The sequence below is a fragment of the Telopea speciosissima genome, chromosome 3, assembly GCF_018873765.1.
Source record: "Telopea speciosissima isolate NSW1024214 ecotype Mountain lineage chromosome 3, Tspe_v1, whole genome shotgun sequence".
Lineage (NCBI taxonomy): Eukaryota > Viridiplantae > Streptophyta > Magnoliopsida > Proteales > Proteaceae > Telopea > Telopea speciosissima.
Window position 1 is genome coordinate 52,767,466 of NC_057918.1, and position 24,736 is coordinate 52,792,201.

Sequence of the window (24,736 nt, forward strand, 5' to 3'; positions counted from 1 at the left end):
TCGACTGAAACCTGGGATTTTTTCTGGCAAAATTGAAACCTAGGTTTTCGAGGCCCCAAAAATAGTCTTTTGACCTTTTTTTTGTGCTGCATATTTTTTACCATTTTACACATATTCCATGAATTAGTTTCACACACCAAAAAAAAGAAGAAAAAACACCCAAAATGGTACTTGTGGTTTGGACCCAAGTTTGCTAGTATACGCTGAATGCTGCAGTACACTAGCCCTATCACAAACACTAACTACGTAATTTAGCTGCTGGAAATGTAAAAATGCAATTAAAACAATCAAAATATACATTAGGTTAGGGAAATACAAGTATACAACACTCAACACTCATTTCCACTTGGAGTTTCTAGTTTCTTGGCGGGTCTAATCCACGAGCTGTGTATGATTGAAGAATTCATTAACGCTTCTCCGAATGCAGCACATATTTATCCCATGACATATATTGTGCCCAATTGTTCTAATAGTCCATGAAAACCCACCTATTATCCCCGGAGGTGTCCCAACCTAGGGAATGGCTCATGGAGACATGAACTGGGTGGAGTTGGCACATCGATATCCATGCTATCATCCTCAGCTGGTCTAAATCAGCGGCGTGTGCCTCTCAAGTAGCCTACACATGTGGGGTGGGGGGGCATGTGTGCGGTGAACCATGTTCAGCATCCTGTGTGTCGTGACTGAACTGAGTCGCCTATGAGTCGGATGGGCTCCGGCTTTAGCTTCGGCTCTGCCTAGTTGTATCCTCGTGGGGGGATGTAAATTTATCTCCCCCATCACAACCATTAGATGGACTGTGCACCTGTGTGGCCACTCAAATATGACCATTCGATGTCCTCATCAGCATCCTCTTCAGGCTGAGACTCAGAAGGTCGGGGTGTCTGTGAATGAACTCGACCCTCTCAAGGTTCCATAAACTCGTTGACATCTGCATCCATCTGACTAGCAATTTCGGGGTCGGGCCAATCCATAACAGGGTCACCTCGATCCTCCTCCTCATCTGACTCTACCTGGAAAATGTTGCTAAGCTCAATTTGTTCTTTATCATTTTCCATACCTATGCGTATGTGTTGCATCTTCAGTCTCATGTTATAGTGTTCGTACACCAACTTCTCCAACCGTGCATGGCTCAATTGGTTTCGCCTCTTGAAGTCTCAACTTGCATCAATCTCATATACAAATAATGGAGTGGGCCTACTAGGAGCTATGGATTCTCAACCAGACTTTGTGGCTGCATGATTGAAAATCCCAAGTGCATCCTTGAAGCTCTTTATCTATACTCATTTCAAACATTGGTAATATTCGCATTAATACGAAATTGAGCAATTATATTCCTTATAAATACTTAACTACAAGTCTCACCTCATTATTGCACCTGAACTGTATAGCTGGATTTGGCTCCAATTTGGCCACCACATCTTTCACTGCATCTATCAGTGATTGATAACTGATACATCTCAACTTGACTCTTGTATTGGTGCTTGGGATTGAGAAATAGTACTAAGTATGGTATTTTTTCTGTAGGTGTAAAATGCCAAAAATGACCGAGATTTCCGAAATTTCCCAAACTAGATGACCGAAATTACCGAGATTTCCGAAACGAGATGACCGAGATTTCCAAAACGAGATGACTGAAATTTCCAGAAATTTCCGAAATATTCAAAATATTGCATTTTTCAATTCGATGTTGCATTTCATTTCAACTCGACCGAGATACTCGAAATTCTCGAAATCTCGACCGAGACGAAACGAGTTTTAGTACTATGGATTAGATAATATGCTGGGACTGATATAAAGAACTTGTTAGTGCTTATGAAGATGCAAATGGAATGTAAATTGACATAGGTAGCTTAAAATAAAAGATAAAACTCACCAGCCCTATTAAGTGGATGCATCAAGTGCTTCTCCTTGCCATCCTCTATAATCTTCAGCTACGACATGCCACCATGTGGTATCATTGCTTGCATGTGGTCCTTCATCATCCCAATGATTGCGTACAGGTGTGGCAAGGTAGGCTTCTTCTCAGAGTCGACATCCTCAATACCTTTACCATTGGTTCTGGTATAAGAATGACCTTCTTCAAGTCATGCAAGAATTGGTCACTAGATATGGTCACCTGTGCTGCACTGCCCTTTGGTGAAGCCAACTCTCTGCAACTAAACCAATCCTTTGAAGCACATAGACCTTAGAACAACCATCTTTGCCTTAAAGATCTTCAGAGAAATGTGGTTGGTGGCGAATCAAGTAATGCCATGCCTTGCGAAATATTTGTTGCTTTTGTCCTTCAACATCTGTAAAGCATGTCCATGGTTGTATACAAGTGTGCTCACTTGTCTTGCCTTATCGACCACACCTTATACCAAGGATCTATGCCTCATGTCCTTTAGCATGAGGTTAACGGTGTGGCATAGTGTCCAAAATAGGTGGTACCTATTGTTGTGCATCAATCTTGGCCTAGCCTTTTTAAAGTTGCTGTTGTTGTCTGTTACCACTGGGACAACGTATTGTATCCATAGTTATCAAGGCGTCGCCGTCCAGGCGGAAATATGGAAGCAAGGTGGTGGAGCGCCTTATGGTATGTAAGAAAGGCGACGACCTTGGTGACCAAGGCGTCTCTTAGGTGACCAAGGCGACACCTTAGGACGCCTTGTGACCAAGGCGGTCGCTTTTTGTTGTTAAATTTATTTTATGTATTTACTTTTTATTCTATTTCCTAACTTATTATTTGAAAGTGTATATGGAGTATCTACACTGAGATACATTGGATCAATACTATAAAAACCCCATTTATTTATTTTTATTGTTTTATTCTATTTACTAACTTTTCATTGGCTGGTGTATGTATTTTCTAAATTGAGATACATGCTATCAAGGGTATAAAAGACTTTTTCTTCTTCTTTTTCAACTAAAGTCAAAAACTGAAACCCTCGACTTTTCATCTTCGTTATTTGGGTTTGGGAGAAAAAACCTGCAGTGAAGGAACAAGGTAAGTAACCTTCTACTCTTCTTCTTCTTCTCTTCTATTTTTCTTATTCTGCTGCTGCGCCTCCATGTCCCATTGTTCCCTCGATTTTTCGTTTTTTTTTTTTCTTATGCTGCTACTCCTTCAGCCTCCACCCCCATCGGCGATTCCTACCTTAGGGCCTACTGCCTAGGTGTACTGATAATCGATTTTTTTTTCTGTTTCTTCTCATCCTCCTCCTCCTTTACAAGTTTTTTTCTCCCTTCTCCTTCCCTGTGACGCACTATGTTCTTTTCTTTCTTTTCTTTTTTATTTTTCCATCCTCATTTCTTTTGCCTATAATAAATTGAATGATATATCCTCATCCTGAGACAATGTGGACCTGTGAATACATATCATAGATGTCATTTTGTTATTTTGTTGAAATCATGATATGATAGTGTGGCTTCTCCACCCCCACCAGCAATTCTTATGCTGCTGTTCCTACCTTAGGGCCTACTGCATAGGCACTCATTTTGGCATCATAGAGGTAAGTATTAGCAACCCTTTATTCTTTATATTTAATAATTTATAATATTGTTCCACATTTATATGCTATATTTCTATGATAATATGATGAACTTAGTTTGTTAATTTGTTTTTTTTTATGAATATCTTGCATTGGTTTGAATCATTAATATTTATTTAGCAAAGTAAAATTATATAATTTTTAATATGCTATTTGTACCAAATAAAATGGTTATATAAGAAAAAGAATACTAGAACGCCTTGTTTGCCAAGGCGACGCCTTGTGGTCGCCCTATCGCCAAGGTGCTTAGGAAGGCCCTCAAACGCCGTGGTCGCCTTGCCGCCTTGATAACTATGATTGTATCCCCACCTCCTATGCTGCTATGCCACATGCTTCAACAGCTTATATATATATACTTTGCATCCTTCTTCTCCTTGGATCCATCCACAAATTTTAGGAATATAGTCCTACCATCACAATAGACCATAAAGTTGATGAATTATCTAGTGGGTTCAGTCCAACTATCACACATCACAGTCACTCCATGGTTTTCTCATGTCCCCTTAAGTATTATCAATGTACTCCAGCTCCTATTTTTGTTGGGGGAAATAAACATTCATTAGTTCATATGCAGAGGGCCCCTTCATCCTAGCCCATGGCCACCCTCCCCCATAGTGTCCAGCATACTCTGGTTCTGATAGTATGGTCCCTCAGTGGCATTTGTTGGGATGCTATGTTGCCCACTTTACCTTTCCAATTAAACCAACATGCTTTAGTTTTCTCTGTCTGGCATCCTGAGTCCTCTATATGGCAAGATCCTGTTAAAGGACAATGGGATCATCATCATCATCATCATCATCTACTATTGGTGCTGGGTCTGCCCTCACACTCTGTGATCCCTGAAAGGCAACTCCGCCTGCGTATGCTTCTTCCTCCTCCCCTATCCCTACCACTACCACTTGCCTCAGGTGCAACTGCTCTAGTGCCAGACTAACCAGCTCCTTCTCCATCTCTGCAGCTCTAACCTAAGCCTGCCGTATCTGTCCCTTCTCTGCCTCTGTCTCTACATCAGCAGGCATATAATCATATCAGAGTTGGCCCCTGGTGCTGGTGGCTGTAGCACTGCTTCATCAAACTTCTCCCTTGCCTTTTGGTTTTTTAATCTCCTCTATCTTCCCTTCATAAGGGCATCCATGGCCTTTTGTACCTCACTAGGGACCCTGGTGCATTTTGCCACATCCTTGTAGCCACTTCAGTTAGCAGCCCCCTTGAATTGATCATCTTGCCACAATAATTACATTGTGACCTTTTCTTGACATTTCTTATTGGTCCGCCATGCTTCCGTGCTATTCTCCACTATCATGCAAACTTCTAACACTGTTGCATAAAAAAATGCATACATTATTAACTCCTTCCTAGTTTTTTCCATAACTCTTTATTTTTTTTCTTGATTAAAACTAATTTTTGTAATTTAAAAAAAATAATAATACCCTAATTAATAAAAAATAATCATGGAAATAGACATGAATCATCATCTTAAGTTGTTAATACAACAACAATACTTTCATAAATTTATTTTTTAAACCGAAACAGAAAATGTTTGCTATTTTTCTGAAATTTCTGCAAATTTTCAAAAGAATTTTTAAAATCTAGAATTAAAATAATTAAATTTTAATAAAAAAAAACTTCATGAGGCCATAGATTAGCCAACGGTGTATAACATATATAAAATTATAAAATTGAGCTCCAACCATTTTTTGGTATAGTTTTTATTTTTTATTTTTGCCTTTAAAAACGATTTTGGTTGTGTTTGGTATCGTTTATGGAGCCTAGTTCTATTTAAAAAGGCTTGAAAAAAACCAAAAGCCAAAAATAGATGGAAAGCCATTTATGGTTTTTCGTTGAAAATTGTTTTTCGCTATTTGTGTAGACACTTTATTGAGCATGTGCTCATAAACCCCAAAATTGAAGGGTAAAATAGTAAATTGCTTCTGTTTTTTTTTTTTTTTAAAAGGCAAGCCTCCATTTCTCCTCCTCCTTCTACATTGATCAAGAGAGAGAATGGGAAGACCAAAACCCTGAAATGATGAAGAATGGGGCCATGAAGGTGGAGCAATGGCAGCTAATGCCACCGCCGCCGGCAGTTCGTGTTATATCTGAATTTTGTTTCCCCCCTCCCCCACCCTTTTTTTTCCCTCGCTCTTTTACCGTCTTCTACCTCTGCATCAGCTGCGTTTGGGATTTCTTTGTTTCTTTTCCTTTATTGTCGTTTTTCAGAATTTAGGGTTTCTGGCTACTTGGCTTGATCCTGCTGTGGCTTTTCGATCTTATTTTGGTTTCTTTAGTTTTAGTTTTCGAATCCTTGGCCTTGAGTTTGGATGGATCTGCCAGTTAATGGAGCTTGTACATAACTCATGGTGATTCGCTGAACTAGGGAGCCTTTTCCCTATAATTTACCATCCTATCCCTTTGAAATGAGAAAGTCTTGTCAATAAGAATCCCTTTTGTAGTGTTACATCAACAAGAGCATGTACCATCAAACCCAATATATCCTTCCCTAGTTCCCAACTCCCATGGTGGGATCTGGCTCTGGATTTTCTTTTCCTCTTTACCTTCTCCTTCTGAAATTATTTTCATTTGCATTTTATTTCTGCTGTTTGATTTGTAGTGTGGATTGCTTTTCTTCTGGGGTTGGAAGTTGGAACTAGGAAATATATCTCCCCTATTTGGAAAAGGAAAATTCCGTTTCTTTCTTTAATTTGAGCTTCTTCTCGTCCCTTTCCGTTTTCCAGGAAGGAAAGAAGATGGATGAAAAGGGAATCATTTCTTCAAAAAACTATTCTACACATGACTATACCAAACCATTTTTCATTCTATATTCTATTATGTCTAATGTTTACCAAACGATTTTTAATTTTTGATAAAAAATGGTTTTCATTAATGATTTTTGTTAGATAGACAAAAATAAAAAATAAAAACTATACCAAAGATAGTCTAAGTATTAAACTTTTTTGTTTCCAAAAATTTGTTGCAAGAAAATTAAATTTTTATAGAAAATAAAAAAATATATATTAAAAATAGGAAGTTAAATCCGGTTCCATGTAGTCATAGATCGGCCTACGGTGTCAACATATGAAAAATTGAAGGCCAACCACCAAGGTATTTACCATAGTATTAAATCGCATTTCGAAAGGCCATTTTGGCCAGAGCAAAATTTCAGAAGACCAAAATTTCCAAGATTCTGAAATTTCGGCTGTCAAAATATTGTATTTTTTCTATGAGTTTTGCTGGGCCATTTGTGGGTGTAAAATGCCGAAATGACTTAAATATTGAAGTGAAATGACCGAAATTTCGCCGAAACAGTGCATTTTTAGACCTAAATTACCGAGATTTCCAAAATTTCCGAAATATTGCATTTTTTCAATTTGATGTTGCATTTTGTTTAGACTTGGCCAAAATACTCAAAATATTCAAAATTTCGACCAAAACAAAACGAGATTTTGAACTATGGTATTTACTCTATTAAAATTCATTTTTTTGGGATAAGTAATACACCTTAAACTTTGAAACTTGTACAAAGCTTCCATAAATGCAGCAAATCATCACTTTCGATGTGTTCCACTACTACCCAATAATTTGTTCAATGCTTGTATAAAAGTGTTTTGATCAAAAAACAAAAAAGGTTTCCACAGACCTTCGAGTCGAAACCAGCAAACTGTTCCTTCTATATTAAAGGTTTGTATCCTTTTGGTCAAAATGATACGAAACTGCACATATTCATTGAAATTCCGCCAAAACAACTAAATTTCCCTAACGGTTTTTATATATCGTATGGGGTTTCATTTCGACATCTGTCAAACCGAAATATTTTGCGAAATTTCGGCAAAACCTTGAAACTTGCTAAAGAGTGGTCTCTCTCTATTTTGTACCTTGGAGTGCTTGGGGTTTGCCCCTTACATTTTTCTATTAAATTTTACCATTACTATCAACATGGGAAATTCATACTAATTCACTTGAGTCCTCACTCGAGATTCAACGCAACTCAATCTTATCAGCCTCATCCTTATTCCATCTAATGGGTCGGCTTCATGGATCTTCTTTCTCCAATCAGCCCTATCCAAAGACATACTTGTTACTAGGCTTAAGCTATGCTTGTCTTTCCTCACCTCTTCTCCTAGGTTAGGCCTACTCGTGGCTCTTTTTGTAACTCTAATCTAAAATCTAAATCATATCATTGCTCCTTACTAGAGCATTCAAATGCTTCCATTGCAGATGTTTGTGCCTCCTCAAATGACATTCTCTTTACTTATCATGTATCGCAACTACTCCTAAATTAATGTTAATTTGTTCATTCCTTATTTTATAATTTCTATTTTTACCATTCATCTATCTCAACATCCTTATTTCATCCATACTAAATTTATTTTACATGTTTCTTCACAGCCCAACATTTAGCTCCATACATTATTATTGGTTATAATACTATCCTATATATTTTTCCTTGAGTTTTGAATGGATACGTTGATCACAAAATTCTGCAACCGCACCTCTACACTTCATCCACCCTGCTCTAATTCTTTGTGCAACATGATCCTCTATTTCTCTTCATTTATTTATGATTGAACCGAGTTATCTAAAATTATCACTTCGCGGTATATCCCTATCATTTTTTGTCATTACCCCACATTCGGTCCTATTATTACTAAAGTTACTCACCATATATTTTGTTTTTGTTCTACGTATCTTAAAACCTGTTGTTCGAAGGTGGATCTCCATAACTCTAACTTGGCATATATCTGTACTTTTATTTCATCCACCAAGACTATATCATCAGTAAAAACCAAACACCAAAGGACATGATTTTGAATATCTGTAGTCAGCATATCTACGATTAGCGAAAACAAATACAGGCTCAAAGCTGATGTGAGGTAATTCATTGTTATTGAGAATACACTACCCTGCCCTCCATTGTTCTTACATTAGTCAATAGTCATTACACCACTATGCATCTTTAATCATGTCCACATACTTATTCAATTTTTCTTCTCTAACACTTGCAAAATTATCTCTTTAAGGATCCTATCATAAACTTTTTCCAAATGCCAAGGCAATAAAGACTATATGGAGATATTTCTTACATTTTGTAAATATTTTCATTAGTCTCCCAAGCAAATAAATAGCTTTAGTCATTGATCTTCCTAGCATAACACCAAATGCTTATCCAAAATGTTAGTTTCTTGTCTCAGGTAGGCTTCAATTATTCTCTCTCATGATTTCATACTATGGCTCAGAAATTTTATTCCTCTATAGTTATAATCTCACCTTTATTTAGAAATTTTAGACATTGGTAATACAATGGTTCTCCCTTCATCTAGGACTTTTATTGTGCTTATAATCTTATTAAACAACTTCAGTAACCAAGATATTCCATTAATTCCTTAGCTCTTCTACACTTCTATTGGAATATTATCTGGACCTTCTGCTTTACCTATATTCATCTTCTTTAAAGTTTCCATTAATTTAGAAACTTTAATTTTCCTTATATATATATATCTAAGATTTGAGATTTCTTGATGAATATTATTACGTGCTAAAACATTATTGCTTGTATTATTTTTATTTAGTAAGTTGTAGGCATAGTTTTTCATCTCTCTTTAATCTCATTATTTATTAATAATTTAATAGGGATAATGTTCTATATGGGAGAGCACAGCCTCTGCCAGCGTCCACACAGTCTGTCTCTCTCATCTACACATATGGTTCATTTCACATTGTCTTAATCTACAACTTTCCCTGCTATCTTCTTAGTTTCATTTCTAGCAATTAATCCTTTTAAAATCTTCCTCAACCTTGGTCTTTTGCCAAGTTTCAAAGTTAGATCTTATCCTTAATAGTTGCTTTAACTTCATCATCTCACCTCCAACTTTCCCTAGATGAATTTCGTTTTCTTTAGATTTGGCTGGAACTTCTTCAGCTATATTCTTAATATGAGTAGCCATCTTGATTTTTGCCATATTAGTGTCGTCATCTAAGTCTTATCTTCCCTGTGCTACTAGTTTGTCAGTAAATGCCTTCACGTTTTCTCCTTTTAAGTTTCGTCATCTTATCCTAGTGTAGGTAATCTTACATTTCTTACAATTTAGTGTTTTAAAACCCATGTCTATGACCAATATCTATTTTGTATGGTTAAGCTCTCCCTAGATATAACCTTACATTTATATGTCAACGTATCAGCCCTTGTAGTTAGAAGAAGTCTCCACTTGAGATTAGTTTGCTGTTTTTTTAAATTTTGTTTTTGTTTTGGTATTGTGCTTGAATGCAAAGTAATGCATACGTTTGAGACATGCATCAGTTTTTTTTTTTTCTTTCAGATATGAATCTTACTTTCATTATGTGCAGGGGAAAAAGGTCAAAGTGCCAACTTTTCTTGTACCTGCTACCCAAAAGGTTATCTTTTTGATACTGTGTTATTTGTAGAATTACTATACAACAGGAATTTTATTATATTGAAAAAAAGTTACTCTATTTGCTGAAAAAATTGAATTCATTATGTTATTTCTTCATTAAATTGGCAGGTTTGGATGGATATCTATGGTATTCCAGTTCCAGGATCTGGTGGAAAGACTTGCTCGCAGATTTTCGAAGAAGCTGGTTGTGATGTGCCTGCAAGTCCTAGCTGTGGAGCTTGTTTAGGTGGCCCAAGGGATACATATGCACGCATGAATGAACCTCAGGCAAGTATTAATTTTCATGTGAAACTGATTGATCTGTAGTAGTTACTGTGTAAGTTTTTGCACATGCCATCAATTCTCTTGGAGAAACTTCAGTCGGTCCCAATTTCTTGGGGATTTTTTGACTTTCAGCCAGAGGACCACTTTTCAGATGAAAGTTCAAATGGGACCAACTTAGTACTTACTAATCATCCAGTGGGTTAAATATTTCTTATGGCTTTTGACTATACCTCCTTTAACCATCTGCAAATCAGTTGAAGACCCAAACACTTACTTCCTATTTATATCCAGCCACGTTCTAATCAAGAATTGAAGCATAGATTGAGCAATCTGGTTCCATGAATTACTGGCTCATGCTTTCCAGGAAAAACTCTTGCAGGCTTCTCTATCACGTTTTTAAAAGCTGTTATAAGCAATGAGTCAATCTTTTTATTGCATGCTGCAGTTATACTTTGGGTTAATTAGGGTTACTCAGAGATAATAATGTAATTTGTTTTCTTTTATATTTATTTTGTTAGAGTCGTTAATAGCAAGTTTTATTGTAGGAGTTAGAGCTTTTTTCAGTTATTAAGTCCAAGTTGGAGTCAAATTTTATTTCAGTTTTAGAGTTTGAATAAGTTTGGTTTTCTTGTAATTCCTAGTACAGCCTATAGAGCTCATGATTGGTGATTTGAGAGGGTCCTTTCATGGTTAGAAAATTGCAGGAAATTTGGTATTGATACCAATTGATGCAATCCAAGGTTCAAAAAACCCTGGTTCAGATCGCTTATGGGCCCACCCGACTAATATCAACTCATTCAAGCAAATTAGTGGCAAAACTGTAAATATATCAAAGGTAGCAAGAGAGTGGCAATCTGATAAATAACCATAATTGTAAAGGGCTACTTTGGAAGGTGGTTGTGGGTTAGGACAAAGGTCTTTTATATTTTTGTATGGGGACTGAGTTGGAAGCATGTATAGGGGTTGGACAGACTTTGATTTAATAGAAAACATGAGGGTATTTTAGGAATAAGGGTTTAATGATGAAATAAAAAAATAAAATAAAAAAAAAACAAAATAACTTTGGTTGTCTTCAACCTTTGTTACCTATGGAAGGACTTGAAGAGAGACGGAAAACCTTGCAGCACTTCAAAGTGGAAGAAGTCCACCAAATAAGCTCAGATCGACCTGAAATTTTAAGAGAAGAATCCCAACTGAAATAAAATTTGACTCTAACTTGAACTCGACAACTGGAACAAACTCTAACTCCTACTTGCTATTAACGACTCTAACAAGAAAAAGAGGAAAGAAAACAAATTACATAATTATCTCTTAAATAACCCTAATTAACCCAACGTCTAACTGCATTGGTTGGGTTTCCCATTGTATATTTTGCAACCCTGTGAAGCAAGGGTTGTAAGTCCAAAATTGACCATCATGTGTCAGTAGTAAGTTAAAGTTGCTTGGATGAAAAATAGAACAAAGGGAGAACCAAAAAAAGAAAAAGAAAAAAAAAAGGGATTGAGCACACAACCGAAGACCTATCTGCGAAGTGATAGATCGATGAGGGTTACCCCCTTTTGAGTACTGCGAAGATCTTTTCCAAGATCAGAGTTCCGGTTAGCACACACACAGGTTGGTAATTTAGCTGTTTATTTCTTTGCTTTTATCTTGTGATTTCCACGGCCATATATTCTCTTAGGTGATTGATGTCCAGAGGAACACCAGGTTGGAAGAACCGTACGTGTTTTGGACCCTTGTCTCACCCATTATAGAGAACGGGTTTAGCCCCCAGGAAATTATCTTTTTAATTGCATCGTTTATCTATGGCTTCCCTACCCCCTTGTTTCTGTGATGACCCGCTCATCCATTATGATCACTGTACTCATGCACTACACGATCGCACAAGCAATAGTGGTGCATTAAATTATTTAATAGATCTCTCAATAGAACAATTTACATGCACGGGGTTCGAACCTAGAGAAGGTATCGAAAGGGAAGGAGAAGATCAGAGAGGAGCGAGAGAGGCGGAGATCGAGAGCTGGCGGAGCAAGGTCTGCTTTCTCTGAAGAAATGAGCTGCCTTATATAGAGGGAGAGGTCGGTTACGGATTCCAAAATTTTATTTCAATTCTGGAACAGTAACTGCTGACGTGTGCTGACGTAGGGCGGCTGGTCCTATTCAACACTGTTCATGGGTCCAAGATGTCGTCAGGGGTGACGTAGGGCGGCTGCACTGTTCATGATGACGTCATGGGTGATGTAGGGCGGCTGCACTGTTCATGTGGGACCATGTTGATGTCAGGGATGACGATAATCAGAGCCGAGGTTGACATCTGAGTCGGCGTGATCAGGAGAGAGAGGCGCGTTGATGAAAGCATCAGCGGCGGCTTCTGCGGCGGTGTCTTCGGCTGCTTCGGCGGCGGCTAAAGTTTCGGCGGCTTCGGCGGCATCGGCAAGGAGAGTGCCAGGGATGTCGAGGAGAGGAGAGAACGTCTGGAGCTGATCGATAAGCTGGTAGGTATCGGCAGCAACTTCAAGAGGGACTTCATAATCCATCGTGAACTGAGTGACAAAGATTCGGCGTCCGTCAGAGACCATGTAACGGTAGCGGGGGCATCCGTTAGGGTAAGTGAGCAGTAGAGCTTCGTTGCGCAAAGCCATGAGAGACTGCTTGTACAGATGTTCAGCATGAATAGCAAGATTTGCCACTCGGAGTGCTTCTTTATCTGTAATGTTCCTGTAGGGTGTAACAGGCAGCAGGCTGAAGTTGTTTTTAGGAAATTCCAGCAAAAATTGTTTAGAGCGCTGGTAATGTTCTTCATCACAATGACGTATCATTGGGAATATTTCCCGGGGGAGTATAATTGTAGCTTTTAAATATAAGCAGATTATAAAAGTTTTATGGAAGAGCGCATCTTTTAAATGGTCTTCAATACAATCTGCAATCTGAAGAAAGCTGTGTACTTTCTCAGGGGGAAGTAACATCGTCCCAATCAGTTTGTCTAATTAAGTCGAGTACAAAAGCCTGAAGGCTAAGCTGCTTGGAAAAGAAAGTACCAAGAGCCTTGGAGAAGGCGGTAAGAGCAGTACGAAACGGCTTTTTCTGGCCGGCAACCTGCGTCTTCCACAAAGTGTTTATCTGATGGTACCACTTGGTAGGTATCCCATCATGATGAAAGAAATCAGTGGTGTTTGTCACCGACTGACCAAATGAAGGCGGAACAATTGCAGCTGATTGTTTTTGTACAATCTGGGAGTAGCTGGCTGGGGTCATGTTCCACAAATAGAAGGGATCCTGACTGTCCTGTTTTTGACTATTCCCGGGGAGGAAATAGGGACTAAAAGGCTGAGAAAGAGAGGGAGAGAATTCCGCTGTTGTGGCAGGAACTCGAATGAAACCAGTAGGCGATCCTTGGGTGGGTATCGCTGCTGTTTCCTGGGGTTCTCTTATGAGAATACCACCTCGGGGGGTAGGGAGTAAGCCAAGAGAAGAGGCTTTTTTCTTGCACTTGCGATGTGGTGTCGCGTGAGCTTTACCTTTACCTTTATCAGGAGGATGCCGGGGATTCATGGTCTGCTAAGATAATCAGCTAAGAAATTGTCAGTACCTTTAACATGCACAATTTCATACTGATATTGATTAATACTATTAGCCCAATTAATTCGGCGAGAATTAGTTTCTTTTGATTTTGTTTTCAAAAAATCTCGGACAGCTTGGTTATCTGTGCGAATAAGAAACTTCTCAGGTAACAGATAAATTCTAAACCGTTGAATTGCATTAACAATGGCTAGAATCTCTTTCTCATAAATATTATAATTAATTTGAGCAGAGGTGAATTTGCCAGAATTATATCCGCAAATTTGCTCGTCAGAGGGGTTTTTGAGGGGTCGTGCTTTCAGGACACATCCCCAGTGTTCATTGCTAGCATCTGTTTCCAGAATTAGGAGATCACCAGCAAGAGGAAAGTAAACCGAGGGACAAGATTGGGAAATCTCGGCCTGGGTGGAGAGGACTGTCTGTATGTCAGACTCGGTCCAAGTGAAGTCAACATCTTTTTTCAATTTTAATAAAAGACTTTGTTCTTTAGAAGAGAGGTCCTTTATGTAATTGCGTCCATAATTTAAAATTCCGAGGAATTGTTGGAAATGTTGTTTGTCTCGTAAGACAGGGAAAATCCTTGATTTTAATCAGGATATGATCTTGGAGTTGGAGTCCATGATCGGTCAGGATGAGACCTAAAAATTCGATTCGAGTTTTCTCGAGTTCGATTTTCTTAGGGGAAAGGATTATTCCATGTTTGAGGAATAAATTACCAATTATACGAAGGTGTTTCGTATGTTCAGCAAGAGAAGAAGAGAAGACAAGAATGTCGTCTATATACGCCACACAAAAAGGGAGGTCACCAAAGATGGAATCAATCCAACGTTGGAAAATTTGAGGGGCAGTACATAATCCGAAGGGCATAACCGTCCATTGGTAATGACGATTAAAGGGAGTGGAGAAAGCTGTGAGAGGTTTGGATTCCTCAGTAAGCTTGATCTGCCAGAAACCTGATTTTAAGTCAAATTTACTATAAATCGAGGTCTGTTTGGCACGGTGGATGAGAACGTCTTTTCGAGGAATGAAGTATCCGTCGAAGACAATGTTCTGGTTTAAACGTTTGTAGTTTATAACCATACGAGCTTTGCCACGTTTTATTTCCGCATGATTGCGTACCATAAAAGCAGGGCAGGAGTGAGGACTTGTTGAAGGTTCAATAAGTCGGAGTGCCAATAATTCGGAAATTTGAATGTCAAATTCTTCAATATCGACTTTGAGGTAGAGGATTGGTTTAACTCGAATGATCTTGTTTGGAGCATTGAGTTGGATAGAGCACCATCGAGGGCTTTTATCCCACCAAAGAAGGGGTTCTTCACTGAAATTGGGGGCCAAAAAGTTAAGAAGCCAATGGGTAATGGCTATTTTGGCAGTATGAGGCCAAATCACGTTTGAAGCGATCCTTTCAGGAGAGAAAGCTGAATTATCACAGATAGATTTGTGAGAAGTCAGTAAAGGAAGAGAAATATCACCAGTTGGATGGCGAATTTGAACAGAGGAAGAATGCAGGATGAAAGGCAAATACTTATGAAGAAAGTTAGTGCCAATGATGAAATCACCATGCATATTTGGAAAACAAGTAATTTTGGGAATAAAAAATTCCTTGTTATCGAAGAAGATTGGGATGTTATGAGCTTTGTACTCAAGGGTCGTTGTTGGACCTGAAACGCCACTGATGTAAGTAGGCTGTTCCATTTTCTCCCAAAAGTAACCAGGAATTGCAGTTGTTTTACAAATGCAACCGGTAGCACCGGTATCCAGAAGGACATCGAGGTCATAAGGTTGGAATCCAGGGAAATCAAAATGCCCTTTAACATGTGTAGTTTTTAGGATTTTGATTGGATTGGAAGAAGATATCATCGTCTTGGGTGACATAACGATGAAAGATGTTAATGACAGCAGTTGAGTCTGTGTCAGTAAAATGGCGAGCTAAGGGAGCTTTGAATGCTCGGGCAGAAGGAGGTATCCAATTAGGGTTTGTTCCAGGAAGATTGCGAGGAACATAGGAAGAAGAGGAAAATCGAGAAGAAGAGCCAATTGATGTAGCAGAGGAGCTTGCGCGGGCAGTTCTAATCGAAGGAGTACTGGAAGTCCGAGATAATGAAGGACTAGAACCAGTAGGTCTTCTTCTGAAGTAAAGGTTATTACCAGAAGATTGGAGTTCAAAGGTAGGAGGAGGAGGAGCAGTAATATTCTGAGGGGTGTCAAGAATATCGGATAGCATCCATTCCTTGGGGAGTTGGATATCTTGCCAATCGAGTAATCAAGGTTGGATCTCGTGTTCGAAAGGTTTTGGTTCGAAAAGTTCGACGAACCGTTTATCCGGAAGAGGCAATAGTTTGGTAGAGGTAACGTTGGTTAACTCGTGCAAACATTTCCAACTAACAGCAAGATTGTGGCTGTCAGCCTTCATGCCAGTCCATTGGGTCTTAATTTTAAGAACCACGGAATCACAAAGATTTGGATCCTGGACAGAAAGAAAGAAGTTGGGTCGCAGTTTGAACCAAACTGAACCGTGAATGAGGTTTGACTCAATTCCACCGATTAAAGCATTAATTGGATTGGCAAGGAATCGTTTGTCAAAGACGGCAATGACAACAGGAGTGTCTATGCCTTGGCGAAAGAGCGCCGTGAGTTCAATCTGAATGAGACCAATGTGAATGTATCTCAAACGAGGGTGTTTGGCTGTCAATCGTTGGATTTGAACCGGATTGAACAAGGAGATTTCAAGGGTAGCGTCATCTGTAGACTGAGCAGTGGTATTGCCACAAGCTTGGTTAAAGAAACGCCTAGACCAGAGGTTAAGCTTGCAGAGCTTGTATACTTCATCGTGCTTAATAGACTTAAGCTTGGTGAAGAGGTTAGGGTCAAAAGAGACATCTTCACGAAGGAGATTGTTAAGGGAAACCGAGTCACATTCAGGTGAGGGAATCGGTTGGATTTCAATGGCAGATGGAGTCGAATCGGTTGTAGACTCGTCTTCCATAAAGATGAAATCGGATGAGTCATTATCAGAATCAGAATCGTCTGATGCTGAGAAGAGTTCATAGAGAAGTTCAGTGGGGTCTGAAACTTCGGAGAAGAAAAGAATCTCGTAGTTGCATTCGTCGAGGTAACGAATCATTTTACGAGCATTCTTGGATTTGTTTGGGCATTCATTGGCAAAATGGCCCTTTTCATTATAGAGGTAGCAGGTACATTGAGATTTGTCCTTTTTACCAGTGTAAGGAGTACGTTTGGAAACAAAACGTTTCTTGGCAAAACGTTTATGTTTAGAAGAAGAAAAGTCCTTAGAAGGGAAGTCTTTTTTATGGAATTTCTTCCAATGATACCGTTTCTTCGTATGACGAAAAGGATAGGAATCAGAAGACTTGGACTTAGGTTTTGAGACATGAGATGGCTTGGTACCAAACTCAAACTCATTGTTGAGAAGATCCTTGCAGAGGCCAGGGGAGACCTTCTGTTTTAATTGTTTGGCAGCACGTGCCTTTAAACAGTGATCAAGGATATGGCGAAACACGAAATTGATTCGGTTGCCAAGGGTATCAACGCTTTTGGAGTCGTTGATGAATTGAGGATATGTCGTGTGACAGAGTTCATCCCAAGGTGGTGGTAACTTCGGGAAAAACTGTTCCTTCCAATAGTCAGATTTTGTATTATCTAACAGTTGGTAGAGAGACATATATTTTTTAGAAAAAGCTTCAAATTCATTTAAATTATTAAGCTTAATCTTAGTGAGATTGAAACTGACATCTTCTGCAAGCTTGTCAGGGTGATGGTAACCACAAAATTCTGATTTTAAGATTTTTGTGAATTCGACCAAGATTTTCTCAAAATTAGAGACATAGGTGAGGAGGGTAGTTTTGGTAACTTTACCATCTTCGGTTTGGTCAAATTTTTTAATGAATTGCAAGACATCACCTTGCAGGGATCCACATAGGTATTCCAAGAATTGTTCGGCTTTCCATGTGGCTTTGTTGTTGGTAATCAACAAGGAAAAGGTTTGTGCCCATTCCGTGATTGCCTTATCATAGTCTTTTATGGCAACATTGGTGAGGTCCAAATAGGTGCCATACGATGCTAACCCGTACTTGTGGAGGTCATCCTTACGAGTATAGATATTAACATCGGGGTAAGAGGTAAAGACACCGTCTGTACATTTTGTTCATCATCGTTGTCATCATCTTGTCTTTGTCTTCTCAGAGGGTAAACTAGCAGTTGAGACAGACCGAGCAGACTACATAGAACTAAACTCCTAATTGAGCTATGCATGTGAGCTCATGGATGGAGTCTGGTGGGATAATACAGGATAATTTTTAAACTGATTAGAGAAGGCTAGTTCCCCTTGATGCAGCCTTCTTGGTCAAAAAACTCCTAAAAGGAGAAGTTGCTTTGACGAGTCTAGTTCTATTTTTTTGAAATCTCAAATTCTCTTTGATAAGTTGTTGGCCATGATAATCATCTTATTTGTCGCAAAATATATACAGGCTTAGATCTGGTGGTAGTCTACTTGCATCCTGATAACCAATGCTGAGCCACATCTGCTATGCCAATCAATTAACGAAAAAAATTGAAGAAGTTCTGCTAAATCATTTGTCTTTGATTTTAACCTTTTTGGAAAACTGCACTTTACAGGTTTGTGTCTCAACCACAAACAGGAACTTCCATGGTCGAATGGGGCACAAGGAAGGGCAAATATATCTGGCTTCCCCATATACAGCAGCAGCATCTGCTTTGACTGGTTTTGTCACTGATCCAAGAGAGTTCTTGCAGTAATCACCTCAAACCAATTATTATGTATGTTACCATTATTTTGTGTCAGTTAAAATTATGTTGCGGAGTAATGAGGGTATCTGTTAACCCCTAACAATCAATAATTGAAAGCTTGGCTGTGTTTCATTCTGTTCATCACATGAGCAATGACGAGAGTTTTGACAGTGAAGGCTTTGATGAGACTCTTTTTGCAAGCACACGACCATAAGCTGTCTTTGTATATTTCCTTGTTTGGCTACTCTTGAATGGCTTGCTTGTACGCCTACTTCTTACTCGTTGCAAGCAAATCTTGGGACGAGCTTTATTGAATCCCTTTTGACCATCATAAACATCTTTAAGAGGGGTATATTGATGAAAGCTTATAGTGGGGGCTAGAGTGTTTTGTAGTTTCTGGATGCCTCGCTTTCTGAGTTGAAGATATGATACATCTCTTATAAATTGTATCTATGTTCGTCAAAATACAGAAAGGTGCTGTGGTGTTGGAATCCAAGGTTCAGACCGGATTGAGGTTCTTCCATCTTAATCTGGTCTGAGCCTTGGATTCCAACCCTGAAGGGTTTTTTTATACCTTCCTGTGTCCCAAATCCTTGTCCAGGGTGAGTGATCTGATTTCCCCCTCTAAGGAGTGAAATCTCCCATTGATCCAGAATCTATTATCTTGTGAGATTATTAGATTATTTGATTCCTGTCTTGGCATCTAATCCATGATGGTTGGTCCTGTCCCAAGAGAAAATCTGGGATCATTATTGCCAAGCATGAGGCTTTGTTTCTATTTTCTCAATCCGCTACAGTTCATCCCAGATCGCCATTTCCCTGTCAAAATTTTGGTTCTTATATTTTCACCCCAAGTTTTAATTGTCTGTGGTCCAAATTCTTGAACGTCACAGATATATGTGGATTGTGTAATTGTCATCAAGAATCTTTCTGTCATCTCTTCTTATCTTATGACATTTCTAAGAGCCCGTTTGGTAATGATTCCTTTCTGGGAATGTTGTTCTTTGACAGAATGATCTTTTGCTGTTTTTCCATGTAAAGATTATTCTTTGCCAATTGTTGGACATTTGGTAAACTCGTGTTGGAATTCCTGAACCAATTGGTGTTTGGTAAACATGGTTGGTATTTGGCAAAACATGGTTTGGAATATAGATTGTTACTAAATACAATCTCATCAATCAAAAGTTTAAATAACCATCCTTCATAACAAAAAAAATTATATATATTATTTATCAAAACAATCATCCAAAACAACTACAAAGCAAGGGTGAAGATCAACCATCTAACATATTTAGTAATCACTTTCTATCAGGAAGCATCTCACAAAATGATATCCTCCGATTTGAGTTCTCTCACATACGATGGATAGCTTTCAAGTAAAGTCCCTTGACAAGTGATATTGAGTCCAGCAAAGCTTGACAACTAACTAAAATATGGTCAACAAATTGCATTGTGGCTATTTCCAGAAGGTAAATTGGATCGTGGAGATGTAACTTCTGTATTTAAATTCTGCTTCATTCTCCACGCACAATACTTGTCAATAGACCTCATTGTATTGGACAAATCTGATGTAAAACTCCTCTTCCTATGGTCAGTGGGTGTTTTATCTAACCTTCGTTTGGTTGGATGATACTCCTTTGCATCATCTAGATCATCCAAACCTCTATCCAGAGGTGTTAGAGTAGGTGTATATTGATCATTAGCAGGTTCACTTAAAAAGGGATCTTCGTTCTTAACCATATTATCATTGTGGAAGGTGCTACCATCGCCACGTGCATATGAATCTCCAAAGATCATCTGCAACTCAAGCCAGTATGGTAAACCATTCGTCTTAATCTTGTCCCATCTTAGGTTTACCTAAATAGTTTAGGACAACGGATTAGACTCCTCGGTTATAGATATAATATGAATAAGGAATTGTCATTGTTGTTTACTTGTATAGCCATTGCCCATACAGAATCATTGTCAACTAGGGCCGTTTTGGTGATTGAACTCCACCCAAAACCCGTAGTGTTTATTATTAATTTCTTGAAATTGCTATGTCAGTACGCATCTTACACATCTTATTGTGTAATTGTTCTTTGATGAATGAAGTAGTCTCTAGATGGGTTTTAATATCATTCCAACCATTCTTGTTAAAAGTAGAATCGATCTAGTTTCCTTTTCTAACATTGTTAACCATGAGGTTAACAAATTCATTAATCTCAACTTGAGTCCAATTTGCAATGACTGTGTTATTAGCCATGAGATCTAACAATTGGAAGAAATTAACTTTATACTATTAGTAGATTACAAACTAGCAGAATATGATGATATGATGACAATTAAAAGGAATATATGAATGAAGAGTTTCAAGAGAGACGAGGAAGGAATATACAATGCATTTTTTTAATATAGATGACCTAAACTTGAAGTCAGGTTGTGTATGGCTAGCACTCAACCTAGTCATTAATCATGTCCATTAGAATTAGACCAAATAGAGGTTCATGAGTTGCCAAAGTCATCACCTTAAATTGAGATGCATACATATTCCGAAGCCGTTGGCCATTATAATAAACAGAGAACCTAATGACTAAAGATCAATTAAGTACCTTAATAACTACATTTTAAAAGAACATGCCCAACACTATTTGATATGGGCTTCCATTTACACTCTTGCATTTGTTGTACTACTGCAACACTATTTGATATGGGCTTCCATTTGCTCTACTACTGTACCACTACTGCATTTTGGCAAGCTTTGGTGGATGTAGTACATGAAACCAAGTAAAACCCATATCCTATACTACTGGTTAGGTAGATGAAACACAGAGGGAACAGAACATTCAAATGAAATCATAATTTGAGAAACATAGCGCACAGGACAAATTTTGTTGGCAGTAGAACAATAAACTGAGTTTAGGCTGGAAATCAATTTTATTGGTTGCAGAACAAATTCAATAACAATAACTTGTATTAGTACATGAGCAAACACTAGAAAATTGAAAACAAAGAAACAACACAATCACCAAGGTAGGGTAAAAGCTCTTTCTCTTTCCTTTCCAAGAAAATTACATCATATGTTAAACTGTTTTGTGCCATAATTTACAATATAGCTCAAAGCAATTGTAATACAACGTTCTATACAAAATAGTACTCTTTCAAATAACTTAATAACAAGACCGACATTAAATTGACAAAATAAAAAGGATACAGTTCAAATATGACAAATTAGTGGAAAAGCATATTGTGGACATTACTCCAACAGATTCAAATTATCTAGTATAGAGTTAGATGATTCTTCTTTAAAGTGAAAGATAATGATTAGATTCTTCTTTAGGGTAATATCTCATAGGGACATCATTGTTTTTTTTTTTTTTTTTTTTTTGGATAGAAGATAGAAAATATAATACTAAAGGGAGATATTTACATCTGACTTTGGATAGGGTTTATCATAGTCCATGGTAGCCTTTGTGGCTCAGTTTTGAAAGAGCCTAACTATGGGATTACTATTACATAATTTAAATGTAGAAACCGTGAATTTTTGAGTCACTTCAGCTAGATGTAGAACCAAAGTTATATAGTTCAAAGGTATATTAACACGTTCTGGAGAGGTAAGGTAGAGATATAATTCTTTCGATGTACACCAAACTTCAACTAGAGTATATCCTGATCTTACTATAGCCTTCCATCCTTCAAAAAGTCCATAGAGTTCTGCTTCCTTCGGATTTGATGTTAGATGGGATCCTGCAGTTGTTAGCTTAGGGTGACCATCTATTAAAAAACCAAAATGTCCAACCGGATAACCCTACTAGTGGGTTAAAAATGCATGTATAGATTAAAACAGGGCAATAAAGATTGATGAACAATGGGAGAGATATTTGGATTACTTTGAGAGGAGTTATTTAAGTTAGGTGGAGAAATGCCATGTAGATACATTACACATTATAAAAAGAGGATCAACCCTTGCCAATCCATGAACCACATTGTTTCGGGTATCCCAGATATAGTAACAAGTAATAATAAAAACTGAGAAATACCATTGGGTAGATCGTTTATCCATTACGCTGGATAGAAGCAAGGAGACACATAGTTGATCTAGAGATTAGCTATAGAGAAGCTCTGTTCTCAGTCCAAGTGGGCCAAATGCCCAAATGTGCTTGGTCCAATCTCACGATATGAAAAGATGCCACATGGACTCATTACTAGATCCACATAAAAAATAAGTAGGATCGATCACCATCCGCAAGTAACGATGTTGTGTTTAATGTTCCTAGTGATCAATAATAGGTGTGATGAACACAAGGGTTCTGTAGACACTGAATTTTTGTCACCACTCCTAGCAATGATGACAAAAGGATACTGATGGAAGAAGGAATCGCACTCTGAATGCTAGAGTACTCCAGAAAACCCAAAAAACCTAAGAAATGATCCCTGGAGGGATACTACAACCGTGACATTGCAGATTTTAACTATGATGCCGCAGACCTATGGGGACCACATGCCCTCGTCAGCCCAATGACATCACAGCTGCGTCGCAAAATTTCTTACCGCGACACCTCGGTATGTCCATGCAACGTCGCGGACCTGTGGGGAACACATGCCCTCGTCAATCAGATGACATCACAACGGCGCCGTGGGATTTTTTATCGTAGCGCCGCAGTATGTTCATGCGAAGACGTGAAAAGGGGGGGTCTCCCCTATAAATAGGAGGGACCCCCACCCTCAAAATAGAGAAGAAAGAGAGAGAGAGAGAGAGAAGGGCTAATGAGAGACCTCCATGCCCTATTTTCCCTCCATATCCTCATTTTGCTTCCTTGAGTCCCCATTTTTTCCAAACAAATATGGGTAGATTCTTTTATTACTCCATTTGAAGTCGTCACCTTGTCTGCATGACAAAAGTCCCTGACGAAAACTACTCATTGGTCTAGGTAAGAGGAAAGCGATTCCACCATCTATCTCCACCTGAGCCGGGAGACAACTAACAAATAAAATCTTTTTCATCATCATATAAAGGTATACTGGTCATATCTCATTTTTGGCACAATGTAGATCCTTAATGCATATCGTGTTAGTGTACATATTGATCGGTATGTTTCATGCATGATGTAAATATGTTAGGATTAGATGCATATAGGTATTTTATTTTGAATTTGTTTTCTTAGGTATATGTCATTTAGTCTTGTATTGTTAATCTAGAATCATAAAAAGGGAGAATATTTAGTAATCAACATCTAATAGAAAGACTGGTTTGACCGAGCAAAATGGGGTGCTAATACTTTCCCATTTTCGTAACTAGACCCCTTACTCAATCTTTGACCAGACCAGATGGAATCACATAGTTCTTTTTGTTCATTCAGGTAGGGCTACACCCATTGGATCATAGGCCCTAACCCTAGGTGGAAACTCCATTTATTTTTTTAATATGTGAAGCATGATCCTAACCCCCTATGTTGATACATCAAAACTCGATGCAATTCATGACCCTTGTTGCCAAGGGGCCATGAAGACAAACACATCCCGCTTCCGGAGGCTGCGATACCTACAGGTTTAGAAAACTCAACCCTTAACAGGATCACAAGCAACCTCAAACCAGAATTAGAGAGATGAATAAAAGTCCTAAGTCAAACTTTCCAATGGGGTTCCAAATCTGGTCAAGTATAGTATACCAACAATACATCAAATCACCAAAATATAATGATGAACCACAACCTGAATTTAAAATAGTTATTAATTCTTCAAAATCTGGTCACAAACGAAGCAGATTTTAGAGATTTTCAATAACTTCATATCAGAAGATCTGATCTCCTCAAACAACTGGTCGAAGGACACTTTAGGGCAGTCCTTTAATGCCCTGGAATCTCTCTACGATCTAATATCTAGATCCCCTTTAATGGGGAATCTTGATTCTACTCAAAAGACTCGAAAAATAGAGTAGTTGCTGGTTGCTTTTATAGGGATTCTGATATATGATAAATCCCCCAGTAAATTCAGTGTGTAAATTGCAGGTTATTTAACTGTTCCCATTACTATCCTAAACTAAAAAAGTGTCATCGGAGATAAAACTCCAAATATCACTGACATCAAATAAATGACCAACATTACTGCAACTAGAACTGTCATTATCACTCCAACTATGAATGTTTTTATCTATATCATTTAGAACGGGATCTTCACTTCCGCTAGTATTTCCAATAGCACCAAGCC

The 24,736-nt window shown here is 38.2% G+C and overlaps 1 protein-coding gene across 1 annotated transcript in view; it reads left to right on the forward strand.

The window, feature by feature from the left end:
• Nucleotides 1-18,641, forward strand: part of LOC122655632 (3-isopropylmalate dehydratase large subunit, chloroplastic) — a 50,646-nt gene extending 32,005 nt beyond the window's left edge. The window contains exons 13-15 of the mRNA XM_043849884.1: nucleotides 9,873-9,920; nucleotides 10,049-10,207; nucleotides 18,419-18,641. Coding sequence (XP_043705819.1) covers nucleotides 9,873-9,920; nucleotides 10,049-10,207; nucleotides 18,419-18,559 — 348 coding nt within the window. The 3' untranslated portion in view covers nucleotides 18,560-18,641. The remainder of the gene's footprint in view (nucleotides 1-9,872; nucleotides 9,921-10,048; nucleotides 10,208-18,418) is intronic.
• Nucleotides 18,642-24,736: the final 6,095 nt, after the last annotated feature.